The sequence below is a fragment of the Halichoerus grypus genome, chromosome 9 (assembly GCF_964656455.1).
Source record: "Halichoerus grypus chromosome 9, mHalGry1.hap1.1, whole genome shotgun sequence".
NCBI lineage: Eukaryota > Metazoa > Chordata > Mammalia > Carnivora > Phocidae > Halichoerus > Halichoerus grypus.
Genome location: NC_135720.1, coordinates 118,376,190 through 118,389,676, shown reverse-complemented (window position 1 = coordinate 118,389,676; position 13,487 = coordinate 118,376,190). Strand labels below are relative to the sequence as shown.

The 13,487-nt window shown below is 35.4% G+C and overlaps 1 protein-coding gene across 5 annotated transcripts in view; it reads left to right on the top strand.

Moving 5' to 3' along the window:
• The window catches only part of EXOC2 (exocyst complex component 2), a 256,500-nt gene that overhangs the window by 136,583 nt on the left and 106,430 nt on the right, over positions 1–13,487 (top strand). For all 5 annotated transcript variants that reach the window (XM_036072478.2, XM_036072479.2, XM_036072475.2 and 2 more), the window contains 6 exons: positions 10–167; positions 571–692; positions 2,259–2,320; positions 7,173–7,253; positions 7,715–7,774; positions 8,905–8,966. In XM_036072478.2, the coding sequence (XP_035928371.1) occupies positions 10–167; positions 571–692; positions 2,259–2,320; positions 7,173–7,253; positions 7,715–7,774; positions 8,905–8,966 (545 nt within the window). The remainder of the gene's footprint in view (positions 1–9; positions 168–570; positions 693–2,258; positions 2,321–7,172; positions 7,254–7,714; positions 7,775–8,904; positions 8,967–13,487) is intronic.

The window sequence follows — 13,487 nt, the reverse complement described above, 5'->3', positions numbered from 1 at the left end:
ATTGTCTAGAAAATGATTCAAGAAGTAATGCAGTGTCTTGTGAAGTTGATCCGTGGAGCCCTCCTCCCACTCAGCATCCCAGAGTGTGGAGTGAGGCAGTATGGAGGCTGGGAGGTGAAGTCTGAGCTCTCAGGACAGTGGCTTGCTCATGTCATCCAGACCATAAGGTAAATATGGACACATTCTTCTGAAAACAGGTAAAAATTTTTTTGTCTTTTTGAAAAAAAAAAAAACCCACAACGCATTCAGTTTGGGATATGATTTTTTAACATAGTCAACAAAGAATTTTACTCTTCTTGCCTCCAGTATTTCCTCTCTATCATATAGCACCTAAACTCCTAAACCTTTCTGGTGCTTATGTTTGATGAGAATGTCATACTGAATGTGCATCTTTTTTATTGTTTAATTCAGTGTTACTGTTGTATTATAATTCCTGTTACGGTTTTACTTTCCCCTTGCTTTCAATATAGTATTGTAACTTACAGCCTCCATAGGCTAGCTAAACTGATGACAGGAATTGCTTCAAGATCCCACTCTGCTCACTTTTGTTTTGTTGTGGCTCTTTCACAGGCTTACTTATGAATCGTTGACTGCCCTTGAAATTCCTAATGACATGTTACAGACTATCCAGGATCTCATTTTGGATCTCCGAGTACGTTGTGTGATGGTCACATTGCAACACACAGCAGAAGGTATGTTAAGAAAAATTGATGACATTTGCTAGACAACAATTATCTGAATATGCCACCTCTTTCTAGCTTCTAGTCCTTGAAAATGAGAAAACTACTTTTATGGAAATTTGAGTATTTAAGATCACAAATAGCTGCTCAATAGAATTTTTTTTCCTTTTTTGAATAGCTTTCCAAATCTATTTACCTGAGATGCCAGACCATGCATAAATTAAAATGGTTATACTTAAAAATATTTCAGGATATAAGAACATCCTTATGGCACATGTTAAGTAGAAAAAGTATAGTATAAAATATAAAATATGAATCCAATTTTGAAAATATGTATATTTTATTTTATTTATTTATTTTTTAAAGATTTTATCTATTTATTGTCAGAGAGGGAGAGAGGGAGAGAGTAGCAGGCAGAGGGAGAAGCAGGCTCCCGCTGAGTAAGGAGCCCGATGTGAGACTCAATCCCAGCACCCTGGGATCATGACCTGAGCCGAAGGCAGACGCTTAACTGACTGAGCCACTCATACGGGCGTCCCTGTATGTATATTTTAAATATTTAGAAATATCAGTGTAAAATCAGAAGAAAGGCTAACAGTGGTTTTCTGTATAGTAGAAATTTTAAGTGATGCTTGTTTTCTTTATACCTTTTAGAATTTTCAGGATTTTGTACATACAATCATAAAAAGCAGGGTTATCTTTACAAAGCAGCCTTTTAGATATTAAATATTTTCAAAGACAATCAAGAACATCATTATAAATGACATAAGCCATAACTATCTGTCACCAGGACTTTTTAAGTAAGAAGGTCACATCTTGGGGCACCTAGGTGGCTCAGTCAGTTAAGCATCCAACTCTTGGTTTTGGCTCAGGTAATGATCTCGCAGTTGTGGGATCGAGTCTAACATTGGCTCTGTGCTCAGTATGGAGTCTGCTTCAGATTCTCTCTCCTCCTCCCTCTCACCTGTGCTCTCTCTCTCTCAAATAAATAAATAAAATCTTAAAAAAGAAAAGGTCACAAAGGTCACATCTCTATAGAATTGGTGACTAAATATACTGTGTCAACAGAAAGGGAATAGAATCCAGGTGAAAAACAGCAGTGTCCTCTGAATTCACCTGCTCCCCCCAGGGACCTGACACAGCCTGAAATGCTAAAGGTTTGGATGGATAGCATTCCTTTGCCAATCATCAGAAGTGTCTACGATTAAAACAGAATTTTTAATCAGATATTTTAGGAAAAAAAATTTTGTAGTTTATTTTGTACATGCTGAATATTTTCAAGAGTGCTTTGAATAAGTAATAAACCATTATCTAAAGTTGTCATTAAGCCTAGCCTAGCAGTCTCCAAATTGAGCTAAATTTATTTACATTAATGTTTTATGAAAACAATCCAGAAAACAATACACATTTAAATCCTTGATCCACCAGAATTATATTTTATACTTATTACCTATTTTTCATTTTTTTACAAACCCAAATAAAACAATGAAAAACCATAACCTTTATAGATTTTTATCTCTATAAAGTTCAATGCGATAATTATAATAAAAAGTACATGTGTGCTTATTTTCTCTGTAGAAATAAAGAGGTTAGCTGAAAAGGAAGACTGGATTGTCGATAATGAAGGACTGACTTCTCTTGTAAGTTTATATTCTTTTCAGTGGTTAATCATTAGTGTATATTATATTCAAAAATAATGATTTGTTTTATTAATAAGCATATATTCTTTGCATTGTAATTCTAAATAATTTCTGAAAATAGAAAAATAAACTTCTTAAAGTTTTCCTTTTCAGAGTCATTTTTGCTTAACACAACAACAAATATTTAAAAATTAATAAAAACTGGATTTCTTTTAGAGTGCTCTTTCTTCATCATGTGTCACTTGTTTGTTTGCATTACGTTTTAAAATAGATTGTGCTTCATTCTAAGTTACCCAGTAACTTGAATTTTTTAGAAAAACAGAATAGAAAGAAATGCTAATGTCGGCCCCTAAGCCAAAACAAAACAAAACAAACAATAACAGCAAACCTCTCCAGATATATACATAGGTCAAGCAGGCAATTATAACATGGCATATTCGTTTTAGAGTCATCATCTGTTCAGGTGGGACTTTTAGATTTTCAAAATACTTTTGAAAATAGTTTTCATGATATACCATGTTGTCACATCTGTTTCATGGATTCCCACAATGATCCTGTAGGTGGGTGTATCAGTTAAATTGACATTCAGATGCTAAAACATCGAGGTCCTGTAGACAAGATGGGCATTTCTTTTTTCTCTAACATTAAAGAAATTAGGACTTGTGTGGCAGCTTAGTCATTCAGTCAGTACGCAGGGCTCCTTCTGACTTTCTTCTTTGTGATCCTTATTGTGGCTTCTGTCTCAGGATGGCCTCATGATTACAAGAAGGCCACTGTAGTTCCAAGCACCATGGCCTTATTCCTGTCATGGGAAAAGTCCAGCACTTTCTCAAGAGCCACAGCTGGCCATTCTTCCTACATCTAATTGGCTAGAATTTATTCACATGCCCATCCCTGTACTGTGGAGGCTCGGAAAATGCAGTTTTTTTAGCAGAGCACATTGTTAATCCCAACCGTTTCTGTTTTACCTTATAAGAAAAATGGAGAAAATAAACTTGTTTGTAGTCAATTTAAAGTTAGGTTTCTGCCTACTTAGTAGATGAGGAAACTAGAAGAAAATGGTTTTTGACTTGCCAAAATTTACAAAATAGTGGTGAATGAGGTTGTTGAAAGGCAGTGATCTCATGTAATGATATTTCTTCATTTCCTCAAATTGCTAAACTTTTTTTTTTTTAATTGCTATACTTCTTATTGATAGTCTTTCTTTGGGAATTTTTGACAAGTTGAATTCTTTTCTCCTATTCCTCTGAAGTACACTAAAATGTACCTTACTTTATATAACAATATGGTTTAGAATAGCAGTGCTTGCTTAGAAATTTTTGTAAATTAAATCATAATTAACATTAGGGAAATTTATTATTTTTAATAAATCTATAATTATATTTTAAAGGATTTTAATAAAAATTAGCTTTAGTTTATTTGACTTATTCTACTTTTCATAATTATTTGTGCTTAAATACAAACTATCCTATAACTAATTCTGTTGTACTAAATACTTAGAGAAAGGAGAGGTGGAGTAGACCTTCATGGTTCAATACAGCAGTCATTTGAGACATGGCTTGTGTAAAATACATACCAGATTTCAAAGACTCACTACACAAAGAATGTAAACTATCTCAACTTTTTATACTGATTACATGTTGAAATAATATTTTGTCATATTGCATTGCATGAATTATATTAAAATTAATTTTTTTCTTTTAATTTTCTTAATGTGTTTACTAGAAACTCTAAAATTATATATGTGACTTATGTTTGTGGCTCACATTATACTTCTTTTCGACAGTGCTGTTGTAGAGGAAAATGTGCTACACTGGGTTTAGAATCATAATCTGGTTTAATCCTTAGTTCTGTCACGTAATAGTCATGCAATCTTTTTTTTTTTTTTTTTTTTAGTTTATTTATTTGATCTCTACACCTAACAGGGGCTTGAACTCGCAACCCTGAGATCAAGAGTTGCATGCTCTTCTGACTGAGCAAGCCAGGCGACCCAATAGCCATGCACTCTTAAAGAAGCCACTTTACCTCTTTGGGTCTCAGTTAGTGCTTTTATGATAGCAGCCGCCTCTGGGTCCCAGTGAGTGTTACATGATAGCTGCCACATCTGGGTCCCAGTGTGTGCTTAAGTGGTAGCTGTCATATCTCAGTTTGGTTGTTTGATTATAGTAGTTAAACCTCTTTGAAAATATTTTGAAATGGTCACTATAAACTTGTTTGTAGTCAATTTAAAGTTTAACTATAATATTAAGAAACTATAACCATAGAATAATTTCATGTTTGTCACACATTCAAGCTAGAATAAACTTTGTAGATGAATGACCCACAGAAAGTTACACTTCTGGTGTCAGCCATTGTATCTTCTAGCCGGATGTTGGTAAAGAAATATGCTAAAATAATAGTGTTGATAAAGCTGAGCATGTTTTAAGCTATTCAGCATGGACCTCACTTCAGAAAAAAAGGTGAAATCAGTGTGTAGAGTAAAAGTTGAAGATCCAGCTTTGAGTATTTTAACCTGACATCTGTAAAATTCTTAAGACTTTGAACAATGACTTAAATTGTCTCAAATTCTATTACATACTACTAATTTATATTTTCTTAACATTTCCATAGTACCAATCCCATTTTTTGGAATAGGAATACATTTTATTCTTTCCCTGAAATTTTTAATTTTTTAAAATTTTCAATTCTGGGAGAACTTTCTTCTTTCATAAGAACTGGAATGATTTGTGATAACTCCTATAGTCAGCTAAATTGGGTGGTTCACTGACAATATGCAGAGATAGTACTGTTTCTTTTTAGAAAAAAGAAATAGATGTTTACACTATCATTTACTCCCAGTTTAACTGAAACTCCTAGAGTTCTCTGGTATTCCCCATCCATTTATTGTATTAATATAGATATGAAAAGAAATTAAGAAAATCTAGTTCAGATATTAATGCAAGAAATCTAAGTAACTACATAGGAACATCAACATTTAATTGCCCACAATTGAATTTTGGATTTAATTATCACTATTACTATTTTAATATCTTAGATTTTCTTAACTTTTGAGGCAGGTAGGTTGGAGGGATAAGGTCAGGTATCTAACAAACATTTTCACTCTTGAAATACTTCCGTGCAGTTGGTATTTCATACTATATGCTTTTATTTTTATTTATTTTTTGGGTACTTAGAAGTTTTTTTTTATGGTGCCCTCTTGTGGCTTCAAAGTGCAGTATTAGAGTGACATTAAGGTTGAAGCAGTATTTTAGCTTTCATTAAGTCTGGGTTCCTTTTTGTAAAAAAAAATAATCTTCTTTGTATACAGGTATCCCTTCTCTTCAGTTTTTCCCCCCAATCTCTTTTAAAAATTGAAGCATGTAATAACGAGAGGTTCTGACTCCAGATTTTTGCACAGACCTTTTTTAGTTGAACTATGAGCCTTACGTAGCCTTATGCCCCTGAGTGAAACCCAGAACCTTAACCTCATCTTGTACTGCCAACCTCTCGCTTAGTGGTTGTGATGCACTGCTGTTCTTGTGCTTCCCCAACCCCTTCGGCCTCTGCCCACCCTGGCCTGTGCACATGTCGTCCTGCCTCCTTGAGCTCACCACCCCCTTCCCTTATCCTTTAAGGGACTGACTCCTCTTGCCCTGCAAGTGTCAGCTTAAATGTTTTCACAGTCTGAGGGGGGTCTTCTTTGTCCTAGTTGGAGCACATTCCCCTCCATCATCATCATTTTTCTCTGAGTTCCCATTTGTTCTTTTCATGGCACTTACTCTAGTTTTTTTTTCTTTTTTTTTTTTTTTCTAGTTTGCAATTGACTTATTTTATTTCTAGTTATTTTTTTTGTTTTTGGTTTTTTGGTTTTTGTTTTGTAAAAAAGTAACAGTTTTGTTGACTGTGACTTTTATGGTTGTGTCTTCTACCCTAGAGTATACACTTAAAGAGAACTCTGTCTGTCTGAATCCTATATCCCCGTCACCTAGAGTATGCCTGGCACAAAGTGAAACCTTAAATACAATAGGAGCTAAGATGTTATGATTCATTCAGATTTATCTTGAATGCCATTTGTTGGATATATCTTCAAGTTTTATTTTCTGACTTAATGTATATAAAAAATAACTGTAATGACTTTTGAATTAAAGATCATGGACCTTCTATGAATAATTATTAGTAACACTAAATTTTGAACAGTACCAGACATGTAGAAGATCTAGGAGATTGAGCTCAGAATATATCCTGGAAGTAGTGTGTAATATGAACTTGTGGGGCACCTGTTTTTTAAAAAATTTTCCTATGGGCCTTATCTTTAAACTGCTTAAAAATAATATTTTCTTGGGCACCTGGGTGGCTCAGTCGGTTAAGCGTCTGACTCCTGATTTTGGCTCAGGTCATGATCTCATGGTATCGAGATGGAGCCTCACATCGGGCTCCCTGCTGAGTGTGGAGTCTGCTTAAGATTCTCTCCCTCTGCCCCTCCCCCCCTCTCATGCTTGAGCGTGCTTTCTCTCTCTCTCTCTCTCAAAATAATAAAATATAAACTTGCTATATCTGTTCTTTATCAGGTCATTTGGTTCTCCGAAGGGTAGAATTTTGAAGAAAAATTTTAGTTATATCTGATTTCTATTCTAGTTGATGTAGATATATTTTAGAATCTCAAGACTGACCCATTTTTAAATATCAAGTGCAAAACATGCCAAATGTAAATCTTGGTGACTAGGAGATTATCTTTCAAATTGTTGGCATCTGGTTTTCCTTTCAATAAATCTGTAAAATTGAGAGTTGGGGGCCATAATTTGCTTCTGTTAAATGTCTTAATAACCCATGCTTATTTTTGAATTTTAAGATAATGCATTTTTTTTTCTGTCAGCCATGTCAGTTTGAACAGTGCATTGTACATTCTCTGCAATCACTTAAAGGAGTTCTAGAGTGCAAGCCTGGAGAAGCCAGTGTAAGTTTTCTGTTCTGTAAATTCAACTTCTATTTCAAACTTTCCCAGGAACCTATGGGAATCACAGTTGTAAATGAGTCATTTCAGCACAAGAGAGCTTTTCCCTCAGCTGCTTGTTTTATTTCGTTTAACTGCATAGGCTGTCAATTTCTTGGTTCCATGATAGGCTGATGGAAGTTAAAATGTGAACGTAAGTGTTGTAGGTAGAGTAATTGGAGTCATCGACATTTGTATACAGAGAGAATGACTGACCTGAATGTTGTCAGGCAGCTCCATGCCAGTGTATTCTCAGGCCCAGAACACTGTCTGGAGGGCAGCTCTTTATTCCTGTCCTTTTAGAGTAACATTACCCACAATAGAAGCAGTTTCCCATGTGTGAATTTTTTTATATCGAGCTTCATAAACACAAAGTTTTGTTTTCTTATCGAAGTCCAAAAACTTATCAAAATTCTTCTTTATAGGTCTTTCAACAACCTAAAACACAGGAGGAGGTTTGTCAACTAAGCATCAATATCATGCAGGTAATATGTAAAAGCACTGATGCCCTGAAACCTGAAATAAAGCAAATTATAGTAAACTCCCTCCTATTAATACTATATGTACAACATTCTTTTTTCATCTTGTCTGAGTCCGTAATAGTTTATGGCTAGTAAGGTAACAGAGTTCCAGGTAAGATTAATTCCAGCTTGTTCTAGCAGTACCCCCTTATATTATACTTCCCTTTTTTTGTGTTTTCTTCCTACGTTACATATATTTCTGTCACAGCACAAATTCAATGACATGATAGTTGTTTACATTGTATCTAGAACATGAAGTTCTTTGGGACTAGTGTTTTGTGAGAACATAACAAAGCTGAGATGTGATTGAGTGGATGAAAGGAAGGAAAAGGTCTTTTTCCTAAAATATATTCAGGAATTTACAGTTGGATCAAAATATAGGTGCTTTTAATCTTTTATCATTTATGTTATATACATTGGCATATAAATTCCCAATGCATACATATAGTATATATATGGGATATATATTCTGTCACTTCTGGGAGATATACATACATACACACATACATACATACATATCACTTATAGTATATATATTTGTATATATTAGTATATATTTGTTTTTTTATTTACATAGGATTATTGGGGCACCTGGGTGGGTCACTTGGTTAAGCATCTGACTCTTGATTTCAGCTCAGGTCATGATCTCAGGGTTGTGAGATCGAGCCCTGCGTCAGGCTCCCGTGCTGGGCATGGAGCCTGCTTAAGATTCTCTCCCTCTGCCCCTCCCCCCTCCACTTGTGAGTGTACATGCACACACTCTCTTTAAAAAAAGGAGTTTATTTACAGAAAAAATATTTACATTATTTTTTTTTTTTTTTTTTTTTTTAAAGATTTTTTATTTATTTATTTGAGAGAGAGAGAATGAGAGAGAGCAAGCACATGAGAGGGGGGAGGGTCAGAGGGAGAAGCAGACTCCCTGCCGAGCAGGGAGCCCGATGCGGGACTCGATCCAGGGACTCCAGGATCATGACCTGAGCCGAAGGCAGTCGCTTAACCAACTGAGCCACCCAGGCGCCCTACATTATTTTTAATGTTCAACTAGATTAGTATCTAAGAATTCATGTTATTGAAACTTCTTATTTTTGACTTAGATTTTTATATACTGTCTGGAACAGTTGAGCACTAAGCCTGATGCAGATGTAGATACTACACAGTAAGTAAACTGAAACTAATCTCACTGATGTATTAAAAATACAGACTAATGTTTTATATGTAGTCTTATATCCTAAGACAATAAGAGAGATAGTGTATATTAAAATTATATTTTTATATATTTGACCTATATTTTTGTATAATTTCTTTATCTTCTGAACTCATCTTACCATTCCTAGAGACATGTTGAGCAAACTGAACACCTGATTAGCTTACTAATTACTGAAAGCAACAAGTTTTATAAATAATAAGAATGAAAATTAAAATATATAATTCCTAGTTGATAATCTTTAGAATTCTGATGTTACAGAGAATTGCCAATACTCTTGTTAAAGACTAATTTTTCTAGTAGAATTAAGTCTGGGTCAGGCTTAGTTATTTGAGCTCCAGAGGATACATGTTGATTCTTAATATTTACAAATTCTGGTAATAATTCTTTTATAATATTGTTCTATAGGATCTTTTAGTAATGTAATTTATCTGAATGATATTGAATGATATTTGGCATGTGTGACTTCTGTGCTAAGGTTAATGCTCTGACACAGAAAATAGTGAAATAAATGCCTCTTAAGTCTATAATTGGTAATTTGAGAGGTTTTACATGTTTGTGATTTTCTTGGTATTGGTTTTTGCCTTTCAGTATATACTACTACTACCTCTTTGAGACTTAGTAAATATTGAACTATAGTTTTCCTGTGATTCGATTTTATACGTTTAACACAATCCACCAGGAATTTGTATTGTTAATCCACTTGCTGATATTGTTGATTAAATGTCTTTCCTTCCATATTGTTTTAATTTCTGTTTCAGACACCATTGAATTCTAATATATAGTGCTATGTGTTTCTGAACTTTTCTTTTTTTAAAATTTAATTTCATTTTATTTCCAACTCCACATACAGTGTTATATTAGTTTCAGGTGTACAATATAGTGATTTGACAGTTGTATACATCACTCATACTCATCACAAGTGCTCTCCTTAATCCCCATTACCTATTTTACCCATCCCCCACTCCCTCCCCTTTGCTAACCATCAGTTCTCTAAAATTAAGAGTCTGTTTCTTGGTTTGTTTCTCTCTCTCTCTTTTTCCCTTTGTCCATTCGTTTTGTTTCTTAAATTCCACATATGAGTGAAATCATATGGTATTTGTCTTTCTCTGACCGACTTATTTCACTTAGCATAATACTCTTTAGCTTTAGTCATGTCATTGCAAATGGCAAGATTTCATTCTTTTTTTGGCTGAGTAATAATCCATTATATATGTTTTATATGTAATCTTATATCTTATACCACATCTTCTTTATCCAGTCATCAGTCGATGGACACTTGGGCTCTTTCCATAATTTGAGTATTGTTGAAAATGTGCTATGAACATCACGATGCATGTATCCCTTTGAATAAGTATTTTTGTATCCTTTGTGGAAAGACCTTAGTAGTGCAGTTGCTGCATCATAGAGTAGTTCTATTTTTAACTTTTTTCTTTTTTTTTTGCATTGTTGGTCTTTATATCTTTTTTTTAAATTTTTTTAAATTTTATTATGTTATGTTAATCACCAAACATTACATTATTAGTTTTTGATGTAGTGTTCCATGATTCATTGTTTGTGTATAACACCCAGTGCTCCATTCAGTACATCCACTCTTTAATACCCATCACCAGGCTAACCCATCCCCCCACCTCCCTCCCCTCTAGAACCCTCAGTTTGTTTTTCAGAGTCCATAGTCTCTCATGGTTTGTCTCCCCTCCGATTTCCCCCCCTTCATTATTCCCTTCCTGCTATCTTATTCTTTTTTTTAAAAAAACATACAATGTGTTATTTGCAGGTCTGTGATTCAACAGTCTTAACACATTTCACAGCGCTCACCATAGCACATACCCTGCCCAATGACTATCACCCAGCCACCCCATCCCTCCCACCCCCCACCACTCCAGCAACCCTCAGTTTGTTTCCTGAGATTAAGAATTCCTCATATGAGTGAGATCATATGATACATGTCTTTCTCTGATTGACTTGTTTCGCTCAGCATAATACCCTCCAGTTCCATCGACGTAGTTGCAAATGGCAAGATTTCATTCCTTTTGATGTCTGCATAATATTCCATTATATATATATATACCACATCTTCTTTATCCATTCATCTGTCGATGGACATCTTGACTCTTTCAGTAGTTTGGCTATTGTGGACATTGCTGCTATAAACATCGGGGTGCACGTACCCCTTCGGATCCCTACATTTGTATCTTTGGGGTAAATACCCAGTAGTGCAATTGCTGGGTCGTAGGGTAGCTCTATTTTCAACTTTTTGAGGAACCTCCATACTGTTTTCCAGAGTGGCTGCGCCAGCTTGCATTCCCACCAACAGTGTAGGAGGGTTCCCCTTTCTCCACATTCCTGCCAACATCTGTCATTTCCTGACTTGTTAATTTTCGCCGTTCTGACTGGTGTGAGGTGGTATCTCACTGAGGTTTTGATTTGGATTTCCCTGATGCCGAGTGATGTTGAGCACATTTTCATGTGTCTGCTGGCCATTTGGATGTCTTCTTTGGAAAAAAATCTCTTCATGTCTTCTGCCATTTCTTGATTGGATCATTTGTTCTTTGGGTGTTGAGTTTGATAAGTTCTTTATGCATTTTGGATACTAGCCCTTTATTTGATATCTCATTTGCAAATATCTTTTCCCATTCTCTCGGTTGTCTTTTGGTTTTGTTGACTGTTTCCTTTGCTGTGCAAAAGCTTTTTATCTTGATAAAGTCCCAGTAGTTCATTTTTGCCCTAGCTTCCCTTGCCTTTGGCGATGTTTCTAGAAAGAAGTTGCTGCGGCTGAGGTCAAAGAGGTTGCTGCCTGTGTTCTCCTTTAGGATTTTGATGGACTCCTGTCTCACATTGAGGTCTTTGAAACCATTTTGAGTCTATTTTTGTGTGTGGTGTAAGGAAATGGTCCAGTTTCATTCTTCTACATGTGGCTGTCCAATTTTCCCAACACCATTTGTTGAAGAGACTGTTTTCCATTGGACATTCTTTCCTGCTTTGTCGAAGATGAGTTGACCATAGAGTTGAGGGTCCATTTCTGGGCTCTCTATTCTGTTCCATTGATCTATGTGTCTGTTTTTGTGCCAGTACCAAACTGTCTTGATGATGACAGCTTTGTAATAGAGCTGGAAGTCCGGAATTGTGATGCCACCAGCTTTAATTTTCTTTTTCAACGTTCCTCTGGCTATTCAGGGTCTTTTCTGTTTCCATTCAAATTTTAGGATTATTTGTTCCATTTCTTCGAAAAAAGTTGATGGTCTTTTGATGGGGATTGCATTGAATGTGTAGATTGCTCTAGGTAGCATTGACATCTTCACAATATTAGTTCTTCCAATCCATGAGCATGGAACGTTTTTCCATTTCTTTGTGTCTTCCTCAATTTCTTTCATGAGTATTTTGTAGTTTTCTGAGTACAGATTCTTTGCCTCTTTGGTTAGATTTATTCCTAGGTATCTTATGGTTTTGGGTGCAGTTGTAAATGGGATCGATTCCTTAATTTCTCTTTCTTCTGTCTTGTTGTTGGTGTATAGGAATGCCACTGATTTCTGTGCATTGATTTTATATCCTGCCACTTTACTGAATTCCTGTATGAGTTCTAGCAGTTTTGGGGTGGAGTCTTTTGGGTTTTCCACATAAAGTATCATATCATCTGCAAAGAGTGAGAGTTTGACTTCTTCTTTGCCTATTTGGATGCCTTTTATTTCTTTTTATTGTCTGATTGCTGTGGCTAGGACTTCTAATACTATGTGGAATAGCAGTGGTGATAGTGGACATCCCTGCCGTGTTCCTGACCTTAGGGGGAAAGCTCTCAATTTTTCCCCATTGAGAATGATATTCGCTGTGGGTTTTTCATAGATGGCTTTTATGATATTGAGGTATGTGCCCTCTCTCCCTATACTCTGAAGAGTTTTGATCAAGAAAGGATGCTGTACTTTGTCAAATGCTTTTTCTGCATCTATTGAGAGGATCATATGGTTCTTGTTCTTTCTTTTATTAATGTATTGTATCACATTGATTGATTTGTGGATGTTGAACCAACCTTGCAGCCCAGGGATAAATCCCACTTGGTCGTGGTGAATAATCCTTTTAATGTACGGTTGGATCCTGTTGGCTAGTATTTTGGTGAGAATTTTTGCATCCATGTTCATCAAGGTTATTGGTCTGTAATTCTTTTTGATGGGGTCTTTGGTTTGGGGATCAAGGTAATGGTGGCCTCATAAAACGAGTTTGGGAGTTTTCCTTCCATGTCTATTTTTTGACAGTTTCAGAAGGGTAGGTGTTAATTCTTCTTGAAATGTTTGGTAGAATTCCCCTGGGAAGCCATCTGGCCCTGGGCTTTTGTTTGTTGGGAGATTTTTGATGACTGCTTCAATTTCCTTAGTGGTTATAGGTCTGTTCAGGTTTTCTATTTCTTCCTGGTTCGGTTTTGGTAGTTGATACATCTCTAGGAATGCATCCATTTTTTCCAGATTATCTAATTTGCTGGCA